The sequence below is a fragment of the Dipodomys spectabilis genome, unplaced genomic scaffold (assembly GCF_019054845.1).
Source record: "Dipodomys spectabilis isolate Male_0828 unplaced genomic scaffold, ASM1905484v1 ptg000187l, whole genome shotgun sequence".
Lineage (NCBI taxonomy): Eukaryota > Metazoa > Chordata > Mammalia > Rodentia > Heteromyidae > Dipodomys > Dipodomys spectabilis.
In genome coordinates, this window is record NW_024870864.1 from 14,446,887 (window position 1) to 14,471,510 (window position 24,624).

General features: G+C 38.8%; 1 pseudogene and 2 gene segments (V, D, J or C); 2 read left to right on the forward strand and 1 right to left on the reverse strand.

Moving 5' to 3' along the window:
- The window catches only part of LOC122121261, a 140,783-nt gene that overhangs the window by 103,756 nt on the left and 12,403 nt on the right, over nucleotides 1-24,624 (forward strand).
- Nucleotides 1,704-2,269, forward strand: LOC122121251. The segment is given in 2 exon segments: nucleotides 1,704-1,782; nucleotides 1,907-2,269. Coding segments are annotated over 2 exon segments (396 nt in total).
- LOC122121264 lies at nucleotides 18,328-18,552 on the reverse strand (annotated as a pseudogene).

A 24,624-nucleotide genomic window follows, 5' to 3' on the forward strand; every position in this document is an offset into this window, starting at 1 on the left:
ACATATGTAAATTTATGGTAATTACTTCACTCACATCAAAAAATTAGGTTATTATTAAATGAATTCTTAGAAAAATTTTCTGATTTTCTTTTTTCCAGAAAATATTCAGTATAAAAATCTTTGAAATATGTCACTAATATTAGATGAAATTTTCATTTAATTAGCTTACTTTTTTTTTTTTACCTCAAGAGCATTGCCTCTAATTTTCCCTCATTAATTTAGTCATATCATCAACAACTCTTCTGGGTGATATGAAACTCTTGGTGTTACTGCCACTTACATGATCAGATCATACACACCCTGCCCCCACCCACAGATTTGTTCAGATATTCCTCAGAATGTGATAACATGGATAAGATGAGCCAACTTTGTATCCCATGCAATAGTGACTTCCTGAGCCCTGACAACTGCACAGGCAAATCCAACACATATGGATGTCCTCTTGGGTCACTCCATCTCAGCACCTAAAATGGAGTAAAATTGATGTTTCTCCCTAGCACAGAAAATCAGTTCTCCCATGTTGCCTTATCCTAATATGGATGACATTTCCATGTTCTATTGATTTCAAGATTCTGTTCAGAGCTTCCAACATACTCACTCTGCATGGGCCCAATACCTTTTACCCAGGTGTGCAGCACAGTGTTCTCTTAGGATCTAGAAGAGTCCACTGAACAGGAGACATATGTAGGTTTAGGCCACAAAATAGGCTTCAAGATAACCTTAGTTTATCCTTCTTTTATTTTTTTTTTTGGGTCCGGTCATGGGGCCTGAACTCTTGGCCTGGGCGCTGTCCCTCAGCTCTTCAGCTCAAGGCTAGCGCTCTACTACTTGAGCCACAGTGCCACTTCTGGCTTTTTTCTTTTTGCTTATGTGGTGCTGAGGAATAGAACCCAGGGCTTCAGGCATGCAAGGCAAGCGCTCTACCACTCAGCCACCTTCCCAGTTCGAGTTTATCCTCCCTTTTAAGGAGAATTTATCTCTGCTTCTGAACATAGTACTTGTGGTGAAGCTGATTAAAAGCCAGAAGGAATAATATGAGAACCTTCAGAATGGATATATAAAATGATACACAATTCTAGGTCAGTAAAAATTATAAAGGCTGCTCAGACATGAAGGGAGAAAGGCTCTGAAAGGACATGCTTGTATGGATCACCTGGGACAAAAACTCAGAGATGAAGGAGATAATAAGGCTGAACAGCACAGTACAGAAGTCCAGGCATTTTCTTATCAACACAACAGCTACACTTATTCCACCTCCATGGATTGGATTCATTACAGGACAGCAGTGTTGATAAGTTGACACATACAGATTATCAGTGAATCAGAGCTACTGTAAAACTTTCTGTCCTGCATAATAATAAAGAAATGCCAAATTTGTGTTGTGGAATATTTGTTTGTAAATTTCTGGCACTAACACTCCAGTGAACAAGTCTTGACTCAGTTAAAGAAATAAGACGAAAAAAAGCTTTGATCATCAAAGTTACCATTGTTGTGCGCACATCACAGGAAAGCAACTTGGGGATTCTCTTCTGTGTTTAAAACTTATTCTGTTGCCCGACCTAGTTCCCTTGAGACTCAGAATGCAGAGTTGCTGAGATGAGGCAGCTGGACAGCTGTGTATAACTCTACTGCTCATTTGCATGCACCAACAGCACAGCCCAGTATGCTCAGGACTTCTTCATAGGCTGCTCACATTAGGCAGTAGTCAGTCCAAGCCAGCACACAGCATGGACATGAGGACCCCTGCTCAGCTCCTGGGGATCCTGCTGCTCTGGCTCCCAGGTAAAAAAGGACAATGCTAGGGATTAACACAGCTCAGTGTGATCCAGGATGTTTACTCTTCAGGGATGCCTTCTTATAACTTGATAATTAGTGCGGATATTTGTTTTCATGTTTCTGCTTCCAGGTGCCAAGTGTGATATCCAGATGACCCAGTCTCCATCTTCACTGTCTGTGTCTCTAGGAGACACTGCCACCATCACTTGCAGGGCCAGTGAGGACATTGGGTATGCTTTAGCCTGGTACCAGCAGCAACCAGGGAAAGCTCCTAAACTCTTGATCTACGGTACAGATATTTTGGAGTCTGGAGTTCCATCAAGGTTCAGTGGGAGTCAATCTGGGACAGAGTTCACTCTCAGGATCAGTGGCCTGGAGCCCGAAGATGTTGCCACTTATTACTGTCAACAGCATAGCAGTTTCCCTCCCACAGAGATACAAGCCATAACAAAAACCTCCCAGGGAAGCTGAAGTGTGAGTCTGGGCTGCCCTAGCTGCTCCTCCTGCTGCCTCCACCTGATCAGAATGTTGTCAGAAAAGGCCAGTTAATACTTGGAGAGTCTGAATTGTATCAGTTGATATTTATGCAATAATAAAATAAATAACGGTATTTAATCAGGAATTGCCTCTAATACAAAGAATGGATTCATTGCTTCAGATTTTATTCCCTTATTTTCTGATAGCCTATTTTTTTTATTAATGTACATATCTGTAATCATTAATGGGATTCTGGGTTTCTCAGTATATGTGTATTATGTGCATTGATCATAGTCTTCCATCTTTCTTCTGTGTTCAACCTCCTGCGCTCTGATCCTGTGCCCTTGTCAGCCCCATAGTATAACTATTGCATTTTATTTTTTTAAATTTTGCTTGAGTGAGAAGGAGTATAGACAATGCTCTTTGTCTTTACTATTTTTGTTAACAAGGTGTTCTCTACTTCTATCCATCATGCTGCAGACTATATGATTCTTTATGCATGTTGTATGTATATATATGTATAAATACATATATATGTATTTCATACATATATACATATATATGTATGCTTATACATATATATGTATTTCATGGGGCTTGAACTCTGGACACTAGACACTCTCCCTGAGATTTTCATGTCATGGCTAGCGTTCACCACTTGAGCCACAGTGCTACTTCTGGTTTTCTGGTGGTTAATTGGAGATAAGATTCTCATGGACTTTTCTGCCCCAGCTGGCTTTGAACTGTGATCCTCAGATTTAAGCCTCCTGAGTAGCTAGGATTACAAGCCTGAGTCAGTGGTGTCCAGCTGTTTCATTTTAAAAGACAATGTTATGTAAATGTTTTTTCTACTTATGTGTCTTGTGTTTTAGTTCATCCAGACACGAATGTAAATAAAAAATATTCAGACTTTTTAGGCACAAATTTAATTGTGTGGGAGCTCAGTTTTGAAGTTAGGCTCCTTCAATTCTTCTGCTTGATTTAGCAATAGTAAGTCCTGATCTTCTACCAATAGTCAGCAGATCACTTCCACCCTTCATCTCACATTGCTCCACACAAATCACAAAACAACTCTTGTGTGGACTGTCTGTTCACATATTCAGAATCCATCCACCTTCCTCAAAGCAGCAGGGCTGGACCCCTGTGGATCTGGGGAATGGATGACCTGTCGTGGAATGATGGTCAAGAGGGAAGATTTGAGGAAGAGAGCCACAGAGCCTATAAAATTTAAACTTTGAATTTTTAGTTTAAAACTTTTGTGGTCATGAGGGTAATAAAGATTGAAAAAGATGATTCTGTTTTAATTATATCTTTATTATCTTTAAGTAATAAGATAAGAAATTATCATTCAACAAGTCAGGTTTTGAGTAAAATAATGTCATTCTCTCCTGTCCCTTCAAGAAAAGTTGATATTTTTAAATTCTGTTTTATTGTCAAGATAATGTACAATGGGGATACAGTTACATGTGTAAATTAGTAAGTGCATTTCTTGCTGAACATTGTTACTCTCTTTCCCATTTTCCTCCCACTTTCCCTCCCTCATTATGTCCCACCAAGATGTAAGGTTCATTTCCAACATATTGTTTTGTGAGTATTGCTCTTGCATTACCTCTTTTTTCTTTTTTTTTCGGTTTTCCCCTATGGTTTATCCCCTGTTGTCACTGTATTTTATTTTGGTACCCTGTGTACTATATATACATTTATCTGAATTAGGGAAGGGAAAGGGAACAACAAAATGATGAAACAAAGTTGATTCTTGAATTGTTCTTTCTTTCAGAATGTCTGAAGGAGACCTATGCCAGAGATCTAATTTCTGGTGAACAAAGGAAAATATCAAAGTGGCAATTTATACTTACTGGGTTATCAACATGGGACTGTTAGGTATGAAACTCTGATTATTGTTTTTACACTCTGAGGGCCTAATTGAAATAGAAGATGGGAACTTGAACCAAGACACTGTCTTTTACATAGAGTCCTTTTTGATCCATCAGTTCTCTGTTGACTTTCTGGTGTTCTTAGATTCCTGGCAGCACTTTTCATCTCTGCCCTCACTCTCTTCCTCTATGTGTCTCTGAACTCAGGGTAATAACCCAGGTGATGTGATGCTGACTTTTGTCCTACATTTGTGTCATTGTTCTGAAATAGATTTGAATTAGTCTGGGGTTTTAGGGTTATCCTAAGTCTAGTTCCAATCACATGGCCACATTACTTGGTTGGAGGAAGTAGAAGGTACATCAGTAAGAGATAACCATAGAACTACAGTAGGCACAACATAATAAAGTTATATTTAGGTATTAAATTATATGTGTATATTCTTTGTCTACAAGTTGTTTAATTAGAAGAATCACAGGAAGTAGGTTTAATCTAGGTCCATGATATAACTAACTACATGGAAGAATCCATCAGGGAAAGTCTCTCGCTGGATGTGTGTACCAAACATACATACTTCGTCTCATTCAATTTTATTTAAGTCTACACAGCAAGATTTGCTGTGCATCTCATCCTGACAGGAGTATGGGAAAGTGCTTCTGGGTCACACTGAGCTCTGTCACATAACTAGTTTCTATCTAATTGTGACTACAAAAACACCCCTCTGTGCAGTATTTTCACAATAAAAAAGCACCATGCCTCACTCTTCCCTGAATGTTGTGTTTCATTAGACTCAGGTCTCTTCATGGAGGGATCAAAACTGTAAAAATATGAAGTTAAGAGATCATTTGAAATTGTAAAATATGTTGTTCACTTCTCATTAAGGTGATATTTTGATAGTATGCAATTATGAATTGAAAAGAAATTTTCCTCAAAATATATTGTTTCTCCAATTTCCAGATTTCAAGTGGAAAAGTCACATTTGAGTTGAATGTTTTCATCTATGATTTTCAAACTTCTGCTATGTACACTGCATCATTGCTTAATGGAAAATTTTTCCTAAATTTTATAATGATATGCTAGTTCAGAGGGAAGGGATGGTGGGACAACAACAAGGGAATGGGTAACAATGATGGACAAGTAATGTACTCATCGCCTTACTCATATAACTGCAACCCCTCTGTACAGCATCTTTAAAATAAAATGAAAAAAAAAAATAAAACAGAATTGCTTAGCAAGCTCAAGGCTTTGGACTACAATTCCTTTACAAATGTGTTTCTGTGTTGGGCATTTTGTGACCTGAATTTGTCTATGTACCTTGATCTCTAGGTGTCACTTATGAACTCTAGAAGTGACTCTTTGGCCACTGAGGAAGATCAAACAAAATCCATGTCAGAGGCAAGCTGAGTGACCTGCAACACAAGAGCTCCAGTTGGATCAACAGTCATTAAGAGTGTGAATAGTCTTGAGCGGGTGGCTCATGCCTGTAAATCCTAACTACTCAGAAGGCTGACATCTGAGGATGTCAGCAGGAAAGTCCATGAGACTCTTATCTCCAATCATGTGCCTCAAAATGGAGAGTGCTAGCCCTGAGTTCAAGCTCTATGAGTGACCAAAAAAAGTATGAATTGCTGATGAATATAAGTACTTGTGTTGTATGCCAAAAAGTTTTTGAGTGGTTCATTGCACACTATTTTCGTTAAAAACCAATTGCTTCACTATAGATATTTAAAAAATAATCGGAAACACCAGAAATAGAAAAATCTACAAAATATATGAATGAATAGAATACATTTTATTTCATTTATGGAAACATCCAAGGAATAGTTAGTACTATTACCAGTATTACAGAATTATATAATATAATATACAGTAATGTGTGGTAATATATAAATGGAACAATAAAATGTGACTTTATATGTACAATAAAGACTTTTCAAATATCATTAAGTTCATAATTAAAAAATGAGTGGCATATATCCCTATGGGCTATAGGTTTTAAAACATGCATATAGATTTATTTATTGCTGCATACATACATGTATATGTGTGTATATTTATAAATATCAAGAGAAAGATGCATCATGTGCAGATACACACACAAACACACATACACAAACACAAATTATGAGGCATCTGATGAAAGGTAGCTTAGTTTGTCCAGAGCCTGTCCTAAAGACAGAAGTGTAGAATGTAGAGCATGGAAACCTCTGAGGAAACATATATATTGCTAACCTATATATTGCTAAATAATCTTATTTCTACACTTACCATTCTCATGAAAGTTTCAAGAAAACAGAAATACTTTGGGAACCTTTTATAGTACTTCTGCATTGTCAAATGGGTAGGATTGCTTGCAGATTAAGAAAGTGTATTTCTGAACCTGTCTTTGAGAAACTCTTTAGAGAGAATTGACTGTGAGAGGAAGATCCACCTCATAGTCCACAGCTCCTTTCAATAGGATGAGGTCTCTCATGCAATAAAAGAGCCAGGAGGAAGAAGGAGAACATTCACTGTGCTTCTTGGGTGACATGATGTGAGCTCCCCTGTTCTCTGCCCACATGGCAGTGTAAAATTTCTGATCTAAGATTGAAATAAAGAATTCTTCCCTTCAAGTTGCTTTTATTAAGGTCTTGTCAGCAATTAAACGCTAAGTACACATCTTTATAACATGTTCTAACTAACTTTGACCAATGATATAAGATGGATGGTGTACTGAAGAGCATTTGGCATCACCGTCTCTGGGTTGAGAGGGATGGCTATTATTTATAGTGGAAACTTTGCCAATTTGTTAGATAACAATATGGTGAGGTAGATTTCTTTAAAGAGGGTTTATAAGTGTGTGAAACTATGTTTCTAAGCAGATGGTGTAGAACAACATCCTGAACTTATCTATTTAGCTTCAGGATGATGAAATGTAGGTGTGATTAAGGCGGGAGAGCTGCAGGCTAGGAGGTGGATTCAGAACACTGGTATCTGGGTGCCATATTCTTGGAGCACGAAGGCAGTGACAGCTCTTCTCTGCAGGAGGCAAGGTGTCCCCCTACAGGCTCCATGTACAACTTTAATCTTTTTTTTTTTTTAATTTAATTTAATTTTATTTGAGAACATACTGTACAGAGGGGTTACAATTACATGGGCAGGATAATGCATACATTTCTTACCAAGCATTGCAGCCTCCTCCTTTGTTTACCCTTCACCTCCCTTCCCAGCCTCCCCCCTCCCTCCCACCCAATCATACCCCCCCCCCCACCGACATTGTAATGCTGGTTTTGACATGACATTTTGTACTTCTCATTGTTGCAACAGGTCCACCTGAATCCTTAAACGATTTGTTTGTCCCCATCTCCTTACAACTTTAATCTTAAAACAGTTTTGACCCTTTGCAGGGATGGGAAGGGGAAAAAAAGAAGGAGGCAACAATGCTTGATAAGAAATGTACTCATTACCTTGTTCATGTAATTGTAACCCCTATGAATGGTATTTTCACAATAAAAAAGGGAAAAAAAAGACTTCTCAAAAGTTGGTGAACAAATCCACATCCCATGAAAAGTCCATTGGCAATGAGTGCACTTGACATCTGTAACTAACAGTGATGAATTCACACTGAGAGTATCACCCTGCTTTTCTTCTAATTATAATACTTTCCCAGCACATTGGTTTCAAGAAGTCAATACTAGCAACCTTGTAAATTGTCAGGACTCAATGGCCAATAGACATAAAAGAAATGCAAATCAAAACAACATTGAGTTTCCACCTCACCACAGTTAGAATGGCTATAACCAAAAACTCTAATAACAACAGATGTTGGAGGGGATGTGGACAGAAGGGAACCCTACTGCATTGGTGGTGGGAGTGTAAACTTGTTCAACCACTTTGGAAAGTAGTATGGAGGTTCCTCAAAAGACTCCACATAGAGCTCCCTTATGACCCAGCAATCCCACTTTTGGGCATTTACCCAAATGATCAGAAGCAAGACCATACTAAAGCTACCAGCACAACTATGTTGATTGCAGCATTATTTACCATAGCTAAGATATGGAACCAACCCAGATGCCCCTCAGTAGATGAATGGATCAAGAAAATGCGATATATATACACAATGGAATTCTATGCCTCCATGAGAAAGAATGGCATCGCCCCTTTTTTAGGAAATGGAAATATTTGGAAAAAAATATATTAAGTGAAGTAAGCCATGCCCAAAGAAACATAGGTCCCATGCTTTCTCTTATTTGCAATAATTAGTATATGTCTGAAACAAGCAGAAATGGTCAGATAAGTTTATGTTAGGTGAAATGAACCCCACAATAAGGACTCAAATGTTTTTTTTTTTCTTGCTTGCTATTGTTTCTAACATATTTATAAGATTATTTCTTTGGGGCTGAGACGGTGGCTTAGTGGTACAGTGCTTGCTTTGCATGCATGAGGCGCTGGGTTTGATTCCTCAGCACCACATAAGTAGAAAAAAAAGCTGGAAGTGGCACTGTTGCTCAAGTGGTAGAGTGCTAGCCTTGAGCTGAAGAGCTGAGGGACAGTGCCCAGGCCCAGAGTTCAGGCCCCTTGATTGGACCAAGAAAAAAAAAAGATTATTTCTTTGTTGGTTTGTATGTCCCTCCGCCATGGTATAACCCCTGTTTTCACTGTATTTGATGGTATTATAACTTGTGGAGGGGAAAGAATAAAACAAATTGTTTAAATATGGATACAGATAAACCCATTGCAACAATGAGATTACAAGACGTTATGTTGAAAAACGAACTTTACAACTCGGACGTAGGGTGGGGTTGGGGGGTGGTGACTGGGGTGGTGGAGGAGATGGGAAGGGATGGTAGGCGAAACAAAGCAGGAGGTAACAATGCTTGATAAGAAATGTACTCATTACCTTGACCATGTAATTGTAACCCCTCTGTATGATATTTTTACAATTAAAAAAGAAAAAAAAAACTAGCTCACAGGGAAACACTGGTTCTCCCCATCTGCACCATGGCATGCATGAATAGTGATAGATTTTCCTTTACCACTTAAGCCCTCTACATGCCATGGGACCTATGTTTCTTTAGGCCTGGCTTACTTCACTTAATATAATTTTTTCCAAGCCTTTCAATTTCCTAGGAAATGGGGCAATGTCATTCTTTCTGATGGAGGCATAGAATTTCATTGTATATATGTACCACATTTTCTTGATTCATTCATCTACTGAGGGGCATCGGGATTGGTTCCATATCCTAACTATGGTAAATAATGCTGTGATAAACATGGTTGTTGTGGTAGCTTTGGTATGATCTTGTTTGTGTAAATCCTCAAAAGTGGGATTGCTGTGTCATAGGGGAGCTCTGTGTGAAGTCTTTTGAGGAACCTCCATACTGCTTTCCAAAGTGGTTGAACAAGTTTACACTCCTACCAACAGTAGGGTTCCCTTCTGTTCACATCCCCTCCAGCATTTGTTGTTACTGGATTTCTAGATTATAGCTATTCTAACTGGGGTGGGGTGGAATCTCAACGTTCTCTTCAATGATATTGAAAGCAAAAATTCACTTTCACACTCTTTTATATGAAGCCATCATAACCCTCATACAAACCAGGCAGGGACTCATCAAAGAAAGAGAACTATGAACCCATTTCTTTGATGAATATTGACGCAAAACTTCTCAACAATATCTTGGCCTAAGGATTTCAACAACTCATCAAAAAAAATTATACACCATAATCAAACAGGAATCATTTCAGGGATGCAAAGATGGTTCAATATATGCAAATCAAGTTATAAAATTCAACACGAGTAAGGATAAGAACCACACAATTATCTCAATAGATGCAGAGAAAGCATTTGACAAGATCCAACACCCCTTTATGATGAAAGCTCTGGAAAAACTAGGAATCTACAGAATATTCCACAATACAATAAAGGCTGTATATGACAAATGTACAGCCAGCATTTTACTAAATGGTGAAAAATTAAAGCCATTTCCTCTAAATTCAGGAATGAGAAGAGGATGCCCAATCTCTCCACTCCTCCTCATCCTAGTATTAGAATGCCTAGATCATGGGCCTCAAGCCAGAAATCTCAGGGATCATGCCCAAGTCCTGCAGCCTTGCCTAGCTCCTGAAGATTTGCATGTGTCCATGCACAGCCAAGTGCCTGAACCCTTCTTCATGGTCTGCTCACACCCTGTGTAGCAGTCAGTCCCAGTCAGCACACAGTATGAGTGAGAGCCCCAGTTCAGCTCAGAGGATCCTGCTGCTTTGACCCAAAGATACAGAAGGACAGTACTAGGAATTTATTGAGCCCAAGGTTAACAGTGATGCCTTACTCCTCATGGAAACTCCCAGAACATAATTAATTCTGTGGATATTTGGTGTCTGTTTTCAATATCAGGTGCTAGAGTGACATCCCCATTTCCCAGTGTCCATCCTCTCTGTGTGCATCTGTAGGAGACAGTCTCCATCACTTCCAGATCCAATTAGGGATTAGTCGTGATTCACAGTGGCATCACCAGAAACGAGGTGATGCTCCTAAACTCTTGATTTATTGGGCATCACATTTACAGTCTGGGGTGACATCCAGATTTAATGGCAATGGACAGGAGTATTGACAACCCTCTCAATGTTGTCTGTCTGTCTTCCATCAGCCTCAGGAGCACCAACCAGATAATGCTTCTCGTGTCTTATAAAAAACACAGATCTGTCATTCTGAGCCTCTGAAATATAGCATCCAGGTGGATATAATTTGCAGCTTGTCACACAAGAGGCCTTTGCCCGCCTTATGCTCCCTTTACACTGCTGCACCCACCTGCTAATTTGCATAGTGCTCCCTAAGGAGGACTTTCCCTTTTGAGTCTGAGATGAAGGCTCAGCTTGCTCTTGTCTTGTCCTTTCAGGACTCTTAAAAGATTATTCTTTTAGTAAGCTCCTCGGGTGCTAATGCTCTGGCTCACTGGTAAGGACAGAGGGAGATGAACAATGAAATCATGTAAATCGCAAGAAAATGAAAGGAACTAGATCATCATGTTGAGTGACATAGGTCAGGATGCAAAAGCAAAATAGTGTTTGGTCCTGCTCACTTGTGGAACCCAGACTTAAATGATGGTAGTGATGATGGTGGTGATGGTGATGATGGCATTGATGATGATGATGATAATAATAATAATATAATATAATTTAACATGAATGCCAAAATGGAAAATATCTGAAGGGAGACAGGTGAAGGTGAAAGAAAGGGACAAAAAGCACACTAAGTGTAGAAGATGAATTGGTATATAAATAAATATATACATTCATATACTCACATGTGCATTCGAGTTATGACGTTCCTTTACACAGTATGAAAAATGGTGGGAGTGGGAGAGGAAGAGTATAGCAATAGAAAGGAGGTGGTGGATTTTTCAAAATAAGCTGCATTCAGGTAGGGTTCTCATCACAAACTAACCTCCTGTTGTTAATATATGACAATTACAATTTATCCAACAATAAAATAAATAAAATGCCATGATTATGCATATAAAACTACTGGGAATCTGCACAACTATTAACCAAGAATGGTAAAACTCCAAATGAAAACTTGTCAGCTGCTATGTCATAAAAAGGCCACTAGATGGAAAACAAATCTCACAAAGAAAAACTTGAAACCTAAACTTGTCAATAGGAGCTTGAAGCCAGGGAGTTCCATCTCAATCTTTCATGGCACACATGGCATGTAGGACCATGTTTACAGAGGGTATTGTGCCTCCCCACGTCCACTTTGTAAACTTTAATCAAACCTGACAAGGATGACGCACAAGTTTCTTTTTTTGGGGGGCGGGGGTCCGGTCGTGGGACCTGAATTCTGGGCCTGGGCCCAACACACAAGTTTCTTGTAGTGAAGTTATTAAGGGCAGGCCAGAAAGGTGAGGGGAGGAGGGTGGACCCTGCAGGTATGCAGCACTGAAGGGAACATGTGCACACACCCTGTCCAGTTGTGGAAGGTGAGACGGGGCTGCAGTGTCAGTGCTGTCCCCAGCAGTTCCCAAGAGTCCTCTGCAGTGATCAGGCCACTGATTGTCCTTAAAGGCACAGATGGTGTCCTGAGCTTCATGATGTCAGGCTAGAAATATAACTGTTCATTGTTCCTAGCATTCTTTTACAGTGCTTGAATTTAAAATGGTGAGTTAGACAATTAGAATTATATTAATTAATGTTTTAGTTTACTAGGTAATTTACTATGTATAAACAATAGATATATAAATTCTACATTCATTTGTGAAGTGCTCCTCTCTATTTGAGAGGAATAGACTTTTTCCTTGGACCCAGTCATCACTCAGGTCCATGACCCAGATCATTAACACCTTTCTTTCCTGTATGCTCTTTCTTCTTCCAGGAAGATCTCCAGAAATGTTTTTTTTTCTTTTAATTTAATTTAATTTTATTTGTGAACATACTAGACAGAGGGGTTACAATTACATAGGCAGGATAATGCGTACATTTCTTACCAAGCATTGCAGCCTCCTCCTTTGGTTTACCCTTCACATCCCTTCCCAGCCTCCCCCCTCCCCCCCAATCCCAATCCTCCTCTTCCTCCCCCTTCCCCCCCACACCGACGTTGTAAAGCTCGTTTTGGACACGACAACTTGTACTTCTCATTGTTGGAACAGGTCCACCTGTATCCTTAAACAACTGGTTTTTCCCCATCTCCTCCACAAGTTATACTGACATCAAATATAGTGAAAGCAGGGGTTATACTGTGGGAGAGGGACATACAAAGCAACAAAGAGATAATCTTATAAATGCGTTAGAAACACATGCATGAAAGAAAAAAAAACATTAAAATACATATCTAAGGGTTCATTTTCCTGACATCACATTATCTGACCTTTTCCGCTTGACTCATACATATACAAGATATTGCAAATAAGGGAAACGATAGGACCTGTGTTTCTTTGGGCCTGGCTTACTTCACTTCATATAATTTTTTCCAAGTTTTTTCATTTCCTAACAAATGGGGCAATGTCATTCTTTCTGATGGAGGCATCGAATTCCATTGTGTATATATACCACATTTAGAAACAACTGCCCAATAAATAAGTGGGCGAAAGACTTAAAGAGAAACTTCTCTGAAGAAGAAAGAAGGATGGCCAATAGACACATGAAGAAATGTTCAACATCCCTAGCCATAAAAGAAATGCAAATCAAAACAACATTGAGATATCACCTCACCCCAGTTAGAATGGCAAAAATCAAGAACTCTAACAACAACAGATGCTGGAGGGGATGTGGACAAAAAGGAACCTTACTTCATTGTTGGTGGGAATGTAAACTTGTTCAACCACTTTGGAAAGCAGTATGGAGGTTCCTCAAAAGACTTCGCATAGAACTCCCCTATGACCCAGCAATCCCACTTTTGGGCATTTACCCAAATGTTTACAAACAAGACCACACTAAAGCTACCAGCACAACCATGTTTATTGCAGCATTATTTACCATAGCTAAGATATGGAACCAACCCAGATGCCCCTCAGTAGATGAATGGATCAGAAATGTTTTCTTATGACCTGCTTGGTCTTCATCTCTTTCCTTGGTTTTCAGCCTCATCTCTCAGCCAGCTGGCTACATTCCTCACACCTCAGGGCAGTGTAAGCCTATGTGCAGCTCTGATATGAGACTAGTATTCCAAGTCTTCCATGTATTTCAGTACCTGAAGTCTGTCCAGATTTCAAATTCACAAGTCCCATGCCAGATGTCCACACATACTGAAGGCAGCCCTGGAGTGTGGATCTGGAGAATGTAATGTGTTATTCCCAGAGCCTGGCTGATTTTAACCACACTCAAATAGATACTCTTGGGGTCTCTCTTATTCATCCTATTATAATGGACCCTTGAATTTATCAGATGGCCTTCACAACTATAGCAGCCAGCTGCCTTCTCCTTGTTTTATTTAATACCAGCTTTCTCCTGCAGTGCATGTAAGAGATACCAGATCCCTCCCAGCAAGGGCAGTAGGAGCTATTCAGGGGACCATGTGATAAGATTAGAAGTGATATTTCAGAACAGTGAAGGGGGTGGGCATATCTTTTAGGGAAATATATAAATCATCATCAAAATAGGAAAAAAGAGCATTGTAGAAGAATTATGTGAGCATGTAGTGCAGAGAACATTAATTTTTTAAAGGATGGAGGTCATCAAATCAAGACTCAGATGGAGTTCTGGTAGTAAATGGTACTGAAGAATACACTGATTGGGTAATGAGTTACTCATGGTCTATTGGCTTTGAAAGAGCAGTGTTATCTTTACACATCATCTTCTTGGACTTACAGTGGTAAGTTCCATGTGATCATCCTGTTCATTTAACTCTGGTATGACAATCTACACAATGGGATGAAGCATGTCCACATGCTAATCTCTATGTGGGGACCTTTTTCATTTCACTTTGGCTTCACTGTCTGTGATTTCCCAGGTGGAAGATGTTCTTTGCAAACTGGGTGGCTCCAGTTTCTCAACCCCACCCTTGACCACATTGTAATTTGTCATTTCTGTACCTATATGAATAACATCTCCCACATACAACTTGTGAAAACTGCTTTGTTGGGGTAATGCATATAATACTAGCCACAGGAGGTTGGGATTTTACGATTAGGGTTGGAATTCATATTGGACACAAAAGACTATGAGTCTGTGTCACCACTTAAACACCAAAAGGTTGGAAGTGAAGCTGTGACTCATTTGGCACACTTTCACCCTTGAGCACAAAAGCTCAGGGACTAAGTCAAGCCCCAGGCCTAGTACACAAAAAACTGCTTGACTTAGGACCTCAAAGACATGTAACTTGAAGGACTATGCAGGCTTAAGGAGCATAATGAAGTTCAAGTAGAGTTGAGTCCTGGGACTAGAGAATAACTCAGCTTCTGAGAAAGAAAAATTTCCATTAATAGAAGAAACAAATGTCCTCTAAAAGTTCAGAAATATCTGGCACATACATGCATAATACCCACAAAGCTAGATATGATTCCAGGTATTTTCCTAAAACTAAAGAAGAAATACCTGAGGGTGAACTGTTCTAGAGGAAGGCGTTAGGGAAGAATATTCAGAAGGGAAGCAATCCAGTCAAATATATGAGTTCACAGGACACCAATGAATGCACCAATGGATTGTCCATATACCTCTGATCATGACACTTTGTAGCACGTATATTTTCAGTGCGACCTTCCAATAAAGACTTTGAAAACTGTCCACTTCTCTCTTTCTATCAATGCATCTATCTGTCTTTCTACCTACACATATATTATCACTTTTATAGCACACATGTCTGGGTATTAATGGTCATTATTAAACCATATAACAAGGTTCAGGCAAACAACCTGAATACTCTTTAAGAATTCTGTGTCACAAACTCCACTGATACCAGAGTTAGGGGCATTCTAAAATTACTTTCCCTTGGAAATGTTTGTCTTTGGGTGACTGATGTTAGTGAAGGAAATCATACCAAGTCATGGATAAGGTGAAAATGTTAAAAATTCTGTTTGGGGTTGGGAATCGAGCTCAGTGGAAGAGTGCTTACCTGGAAAGTGCAAGGCCCTCAGTTCAGTCCTCAGACCTGGAAAAAATCTATTCTTATCACAGGCCAACAGAATCATAATGTTTTCTTGTCTCTAGAAACACATCATCTACAAGCACATTGGACATCTGGGTTCCTCAGGACTGTGCTTTGTCACTGAGATCTGCTAGCCTGCGGCTCTGATTCCCACTGCCCAAGCCATGTTGATTTGCATGTGCCCGGTGCTCAGCGCACTAAACTGGGAACTTCTTCATAGGCTGCTCACACTCTGTGCAGGAGAAGTTCCAGTCAGCACACAGCATGGACATGAGGGCCCCAGCTCAGCTCCTGGGGCTCCTGCTGCTCTGGATTGCAGGTAAGGAAAGATGATACTGGGGATTATTCATCCAGTGTTCAACTGAGCTACTTTGCTGTTCATGGAAGTACTTGGACAGCAGAATTAATTAAACTGCTAATGGCTTTTATGTTTCCAATGTCAGGTGCCAGATGTGACACTCAGTTGACCCTGCCACCTGTCATCATCTCAGGGAGACAGAGTCACCATCACTTGCCGAGCCAGTCAGGGCATTACCAATTATTTACATCGGTACCAGCAGAGAGCAGGAAAAGCTCCAAAGCTCCTGATCAGTTATGCAACTGCTTTGCAATCTGGGTTCCCAACAAGGTTCAGTGGCAGTGGATCTGGGACAGAGTTCACTCTTGCCATCAGCAGCCTGCAGCCTGAAGATGCCGCAACTTATTTCTGTCAACAGAGTCATTATTATCCTCCCACAGTGATACAAGTCATAACAAAAACCTCCCGGCAAAGCAGAAGTGAGAGGCTGGGCTGCCCCAGCTGCTCCTCCTGGGGCCTCTACCTACACAACTTCCTCTACTCTACACAACTTCAGAGATGCAGCCAAACTTTAAGGTCACTAGAATGTATTGGGAGAGCTCATGGAGGCATTTGCACACCCTAACATTCTGTCCTCCTGCTCATCCAAAGCAGCACACACCTTCTGACTTTAAAAATCACTGATCTATACTCATGTTTCACTTACATTGTGCTAACAATTTGCAGCCACCCAAAAGAAAGAGCCATTTTAGGTTTATCAAACCAGGTTTTAAAAGCAAGGCAATAAAGCTTTAGAAAAGATTTGGAAAAAATTATATTAAGTGAAGTAAGACTGACCAAAAGAAACATAGGTCCCATGGTTTCCCTTATTTGCAATAACTAGTATATGTCAGCGTCAAGCAGTAAAGGTCAGATAAGTTGATGTTAGGGAAATGAACCCTAAGATATGTATTCAAATGTTTTTTCTTACATGGGATTGTTTCTAACACATTTATAAGATCATTTATTTGTTGCTTTGTATGTCCCTTCCCCACGGTATAACCCCTGCGTTCACTGTATTTGATGTTGGTATAATTTGTGGAGGGAAAGGAAAAAAACAAATTGTTTAAATAGGGATACAGGTGAACCCATTGCAAAAATGAGATGTACAAGTCATTATGTCGAAAATGAACTTTACAACTTTGGTGGGGGGAGAGGGGTAGGAGGAGTGGGTGGAGGGGCAGGGGGAGGATGGGAAGGGATTTTAGGGGGAAACAAAGGAGGAGGCTACAATACTTGATGAGAAATGTACTCATTACCTTGCCCATCTAATTGTAAACCCTCTGTATGGTATTTTCACAATTAAAATTTATAATAATAAAAAACAGGTTTTGTTTTCAGATTATAAAGAATTCTTCATCAAGTCTTGAAATATAATTTCTTGATTAAAATGGAAATTTCCAGTTCACTGAGAGATACATCCATGAGTTATCATATATATATATATATATATATATATATATATATGCCAGTAGCAATACATAAGATAGCAAATTTACACAATTCCTGTTACAACCATGGTCTGATTCATAACGTACTTCATCCATCTGCCAAGGGTTCTGAGGATACTGAGCAGAGCATATCTTCTGAGACCCCACTCCGCTGGGCCTAAAGCCCACAAAGCTCTCCCCTTGCAGGTCTGTATTGGTGGCTCTACTCAAGAAGCAGTTTTCCCTGTATTTGGTGTTGGTTTAATTTGGGGAGCGGAAGCGAAAAAACATATTGTTTAAATAGGGATACAGGTTGATCCATTGCAACAATGTACAAGACACTATATTGAAAAATGAACTTTACAATTTAGACTGGGGGGTTGTGGAGGGAAGAGAGAAGGGAGTGTAGTTGTAGAGATGGGAGGGAAAGGATGGTAGGGGAAAACAAAGGAGGAGGCAACAATGATTGATAAGAAATGTACTCATTACCTTGGTTATATTGTAACCCCTCTGTATTAGTATTTTCATAATAAAATCCTTATTTTAAAAAAAGGAGTTGTTTGAAGATATTGAAAGGTAAAGAAAAACAGAAATAGGAAAGGAACAAGATAAAAGCCTTGCTCCTGTCATTGCTTAAGGAGGTAAAGAAAAGAAATAAGTTAATAGAGGAATAGAAACATCTTAATATTCCTTAAAATAACATGAAGCTCAGACCTAAGTGAGACATAAGTCAGGCAAAGCAACACACTTTCAAACAGTGTGTTGAGCATCCTTTGAATATCAAAGTGTGAAATAAGAAAGAAAAAAAAGCATGCTTTGAGAAAGAGGTTAGAAAGGACAGTTGTATAAAGCTTAAGGTTGAAAATGGTTCTCCAGTATCATTTCTTTGGCTTGCTGGTTAGTAGCCTCCAGAACAGCAAGATGTGAGGCTCTGGTTTATGGATGCTATAATGACCCCATACCGACTCTGCTGCACACCAAGATTCCTCCTTGCAGATTCAGACAACAAATTGCTTTTAGGGACAAGCTCCATTATGTCATTGGGCAACATGTCATGCTGGCATGTCCTATTTATCTGAACAGTAAATTTGTTTATACAACATGAATGCTCCATCAGTGAAATTCTAAATGCAAGCTTCTAACCATCAAGCAACTCATAGCAGCACATTTGAAAACATTTTCGAAAAGTAATTTTATAAAGAAAAAATAGTCATTGAAAAACAATTTTGATTGCCGTGATACAATTTTATTTGAAGTACACTATTGTGCCATGATCTAAACATTTGAACTAACAAGCTAGTTCATCACATTAAACATCAATTTCTTATAGGCATGGGATATTTTCAGCTAATTATGTCTTTAAGAACTTATTTCTGGGGCTGGGAAGGTGGCTCAGGAGTAGAGCGCCAGAGTTGGCCTGAAGAGCTGAGGGACAGTGCCCAAGCCCAGAGTTCAGTCCCCATGACTGACAAAAACAAAACAAAACAAAAATAAAATCTCCCTTATTTCTACTCATGTTAACAAAACATCCGATCTAATTATCAGAAAATTAATTTCTTTCTGATGGTGATTATCAAATTGGTTATTAATTGTCAATGCCATGGTCTCATCCCTTGAAAGTAGAATAGAACAATGACATTACAATAACTTAAGGAAATACAAAGACAAAACTAAGAAAAATGTGTTACCCCAATTTTGGAAAGTTTGGACATAGATATATCTTTTTCAGTTACTAGACCTCAAGGTATTATTCAGAGTTCAGAAGGTCAAGGCAGCCTTGGATTATGGCTAGGTTCAAATAAATACACACAAAGAAAAATAAAATATGAGAATTTGGGAATACATAAATTATATTTAAGACAATATTTAATAGGTTCAGATACATACTGACCCATTATATCAATATTTACTATAGAGTAATGAGAAAGGGATCTTACATATACTATACAGTTTTACAGGGTCATAAATTCACATTTATTAACTGAAAATATTTTATATATGGAAATATGTATAGAAAAAAAGGATTGGATAGAGAGGACTTGGGTAGAAAGATGAAATGGTAATATGGATCAAGATGCATTATATTTATAAACTGCCATGTTTAATGTACCATTTATGTAATACTCATATATAACAAATATATAATTCAAAACCAGAAATATGCCTGAAGTTCTCAGTTGTCCACATTCTCATCTCTGTCCACATGATTCTTTGCAGGTTGTAGATGGACTGAATTGAGACTCTTAAGGCTTCTAAACTCATATGCAATTAGAAGAGGTTTCATCTCATTCAGAATAACCACAGTAAAGAAGAGAAGGAATAGAGTGCTGGAAAATGCACTTCCTGAAAAGGTTGTGATCACAGGAGCTCACAATTGAAGACCCGGTGAGGTCAGGGCCACTCTCAGAATATATCCAGGAAGGCATTGCACAAGACCATGTTCACACGTGCTTCTTCTTATCAGCAACTTTTAACCATAGCAAGAATTTCAGTAAGACTCAGTCCACAGAAAATGAGAAATTTGCATGAAATATGTTAGGGACACTTAAGCAAAACTACTTCTTGACACAAAGGAATCAAACACAACTAAACATGGATGAAATATTATTTTCTTTCCTATTCAGAATATGTCCAGAATTCCGAATCATCATCAGTATTCCTGAGAGCATCTTACAAATAACACCTTAGATCTACTGAAAGTGAATCCTCACTGATTCTTAGGAATCTGAATATGCTTCCTTAAGGTTTAGGATGTTGTTTATGAGAGGAGAGGAGTATCATGGGTAGAGAGATGCTTTTTATTCCTCAATCAGCCCATTAAAGAGCATTTCTATGTAAACCACATCCAACACACACACACACACACACACACACACACACACACACACACACACACTCACACACACACACACACACACCCCTTTATCAGTCAACTGACTTAAGCTCTGAATAATGTTTAACTCAGTTTTAGATACAGAAAATTCTAGATGGAGTAGTCTCATCTGCCTCTACTCAGGTGAGGCCTGTCCTGTCTGTTGAACAATTTGCTGTATTAATGTAAAGAGAACAAGTAGTAGCCAAGCGCTGGTGGCTCACGCCTATAATCCTAGCTACACAGGAACCTGAGAGCTGAGGATCAAGGTTCAAAGCCAGCCCAGGCAGGAAAGACCTTAAGAGTCTTATCTCCAATTAACCACCAGAAAACTGGAAGTGACACTGTAGCTCAAGTGGTAGAGCAGTCTCCTTGAGCTGAAGAGCTGAGGGACAGTGCACAGGCCAAGAGTTTAAGCCCCACGACTAAGCAAACAAAAAAAAAAAAATAAAATAAAACAAGCTGCAATTAGAGTAGTCCAAACATATGGATTGTAAGAAGCAACTGTTGTGAGAACTGACTGACTCCATGAGAGAAGATATAGCCCTTCTGAGAATAGGACCTCCAATGAATTAATCACTTCCCACAAGGATGCTCTTCAGATGACCATGTGGGGTCTTCTGGAGCATCAGCACCAACTTCCTTCTCCACGTGTTCCTTCTTACCATGTGATATTCTGCCCCATGATAGAGCAGAATCCATGGAGACAAGAAGTAGGGATTTAAATCTCTGTGACAAATAAGCAGAGACTGGTTAATATAGATTGGGAAGGTAGACATTATAAGATTTTATGTTAATTAAAGATATCCAGAATTACATACCTATATTTGCCTTTACATAGTTTAAAAAAGAGGTTAAAAAACATGTCAGTATAGCAGTAGAATACATCTTGATCACTTTCTTCCTTTACTCTCTAGAGGGAAGATTTAAGAAATTCTGGAGCAATTTGTTGTGTAAATACAGTGTGGAAGATTAACAGGATAGATAAGCTATTTTAAAACTCATTACACTGAAGTAAAAATTTATAACATTTTTCTTTTATCCTTTTTAATTTAATTTAATTTTGTTGTAAAGGTACTGTACGAAAGGGTTACAGTTACGTAAGCAGGGTAATGAGAACATTTCTTGTCAAATATTGTTACCCATTCCTTCATCTCCTACTATCCCTTCACCCAACCCACCCACCCCGAAGTTATAAAGTTCATTTCCAACATAGTGTCCTGTGAGTATCACTGTTGCATTGTTCACCCTTTGTCCTTGTTTCACCATTTTGTTATTCTCCTTCTCCTCTCAAGTCATAGAAATGTGTATAAAAGATACATGGTTCCAGAATATAAACAGTGACTACAGGGAATAAGCCAAAGGGAAGTTAAAAAAGATATAATAGGGCTGGGAAGATGGCTCAGTGAGTGCTTGCCTTGCATGCCTGAGGCCCTGGGTTCGATTTCTCAGCAACACATAAGCAAAAAGAAAAAAGCTGGAGGTGGTGCAGTGGCTCAAGTGGTAGAGCGCTAGCCTTGAGCTGAAGAGCTGAGGGACAGCGCCCAGGCCCAATGTTCAGGCCCCAGGACTGGACCCCCCCCCCCCAAAAAAAAAGATAAAATAAAAAGAAGGAACTTGATACAGTATAGAGACCACAACAAAGTCAACAAAATGACCTCTTGTTTCTATATCTTGGAGTTCATTTGTATTAGCATCATTTTATATGGTGATATATACATAGCTATTGATCTATTGTGATCCTCTGCAAGGACTATACTAGACATATACTAATTATTACAAATGAAGGAAACTATGGAGCCTATGTTTCTTTTGATCTGCTTACTTAACTTAATATGGTTTATTCTAAATCTTTCCATTTTCTTGCAAAGGGATTTGTAGGGCTCCTTTACCCAGGAGAAAACTTTCTAAATAAAGATCGAGAACACAATGAATCAAAGAATGGATGGATAAATGGTATCATATTAAGCTGCAGAGCTACTGGATGGCAAATGCCATAGCCAGCAAAATAAATAGAAAGCTCGCAGACTGGGATGAGATATTCACAAGCTATACAACAGACAAGGCCTCATATCAAAAATATACCTAAAGCTCAATAAACACTCCTCAAAAATCCTCAAAGAAAAAACCAGCCCATTAATCATCAGGCTAAAGAATTAAGAGTCTATTCTGGAGAGCAAATAAGAATGGCCAATAGACACCTGAAGAAATGTTCAAAATCTCTGACCATAAGAGAGATGCAATTCACAACCACATTGAGATTCCACCTCACCCCAGTTACAGGGGCCATTATTAAGAAAACAAATAATAATAGATGTTGGCAGGGATGAGGCCAGATACTACTCTGATGGTGGGAACATAACGTGATTCAACCACTATGGAACGCAGTATGGAGGTTCCTCAAAAGATTAAACATAGAACTCCCTACAATCCAGCAATCCCACTTCTGGGAATTTACTCAAGTGACCACAAACAAGGCCACATTAATGTTACCAGCACAATTGTATTCCTTGCAACACTATTCACCATAGCTAAGATATGGATCCAACACTGATGCACCTCAACAGATGAATGGATCAAGAAAATGTGATATATATATATATATATATATATATATATATATATATATATATATATATGCAGAGAATGATAATCAGTTTTTTCTTAGTTGACCTAAATGAAAAAAATGCCACAAACCTTACAAACTATACTAAAAAAGAATAATATCTTTATGAAAACATAAAATATTTACTCCAATGTGACACCTTCATCATCATTTGTTGTCCTTTACAGAGATCATCCCATTGAATTCAACATTCAAAGCCAATGTAACTTTTACTCTTATCTCTTGTAATGGCATTAAGGCATCATGAAGAGCTAAATTTTCCAGAAGACATTTCAAACTTAGCTTTCTTACAGAACCAAATCTAGAAATGATTTGTTTTCTGGATGTTTTAATAAATAAAGTACTGGGTTTAATTTGGGCTTATTACCCAAGATTACATTTTATTACTTGGTTTTGGGTTAAATTATATAAAAGTATATTTTCTTGATATTTATTTATTTATAACTGCTGAGTTGAACATGGAGCCTTATATAACCTTGGATAGTCCTCTCTCCTTGGAAAATTCCTCCAGCATTCTTTGATGGTAGTTATTTAGGAGATAGGACTTGTGACCCTTTGTGACCATGTACTGATCTTCAACCCAGATTCTCCAGATCTCACCCTCCCAAGTAGCTTGGCATACTAGCTTGATCTTTGCTTCCAGCAACAATCTGTAAAACCCTTTCCTCTAGCATTTGTTTGCTGTCTGGAGCATGTTTCAGAAGTGAAGGGATGTAGGCAAAAATGGCTCCAAAAGCTGGTTAATCTGGACTCAAATGTACTATCTTTCTTCAGAAACTACTTGCACCTGAAGAAGCTAATTGTAAACAGAACTCTAAGTAGCCAGGTTTGGTTCCAAGGATACCATGTAAGTGATCAGATGGTGTGAAAGAAATAAGCAAATGTGGAATCTTTTAGAAAGGAATTAAAAAATGGAACCATTGCAGCAATTGTCATTGTGAACTTACTATATGTTAAGATAATTTAAATGCACAGTTTTCAAGAATTTCCAGTAGTTAATTATTTTAATATCAACTGTACTATTTCAGTAGAAACACAATATGAAAGGTGAATTGAGAGATACCAGAATAGGAAATTACAAAGATAACTGAAGTATTAGTTCTTGTGTTACCTCATGCAATACATTATTTTTAATACTTTTTATTGTAAAAATACTGTACAGAGGGTTTACTGTTACATGAGCAAGGTAATGAGTACATTTCCTAACGAGCATTATTGCCTACTTCTTTGTTTTTCCCCTACAATCCCTTCCTTCCCACCTCCACAACTACCCCGCATAATTGTTTTCACTATTTATTAGTTTGGCTCTGGACCTGGGGTTGAACTCAGGGCCTGGTTACCCTTCCTGAGGTTTCCTTCTTCAAGGATAGTGTTCTACCACTTGACCACTTGAGCCAACACTCCACTTCCAGCAATGATTTTGAAGCGGGGGAGGGTGGGGATGACTTTGTGGAAGAGTAGTTCAGTGGGTAGGACAGTTTCCTGCACGGTCTTTTTGCAACCATGGCCTTCAGATCCCAATCTTCTGAGTAGCTAGTATGGCAAACTTGAATCAGAGGTCCTCCAGCTTTTCCCGTTTGGAAAAAATTCTGATTAATTTTCGCTGTCCAGAGGCCCACTGAGTAGTCTGTGCTTGATCTGAGTCTGAGACACACACACACACACACACACACACAC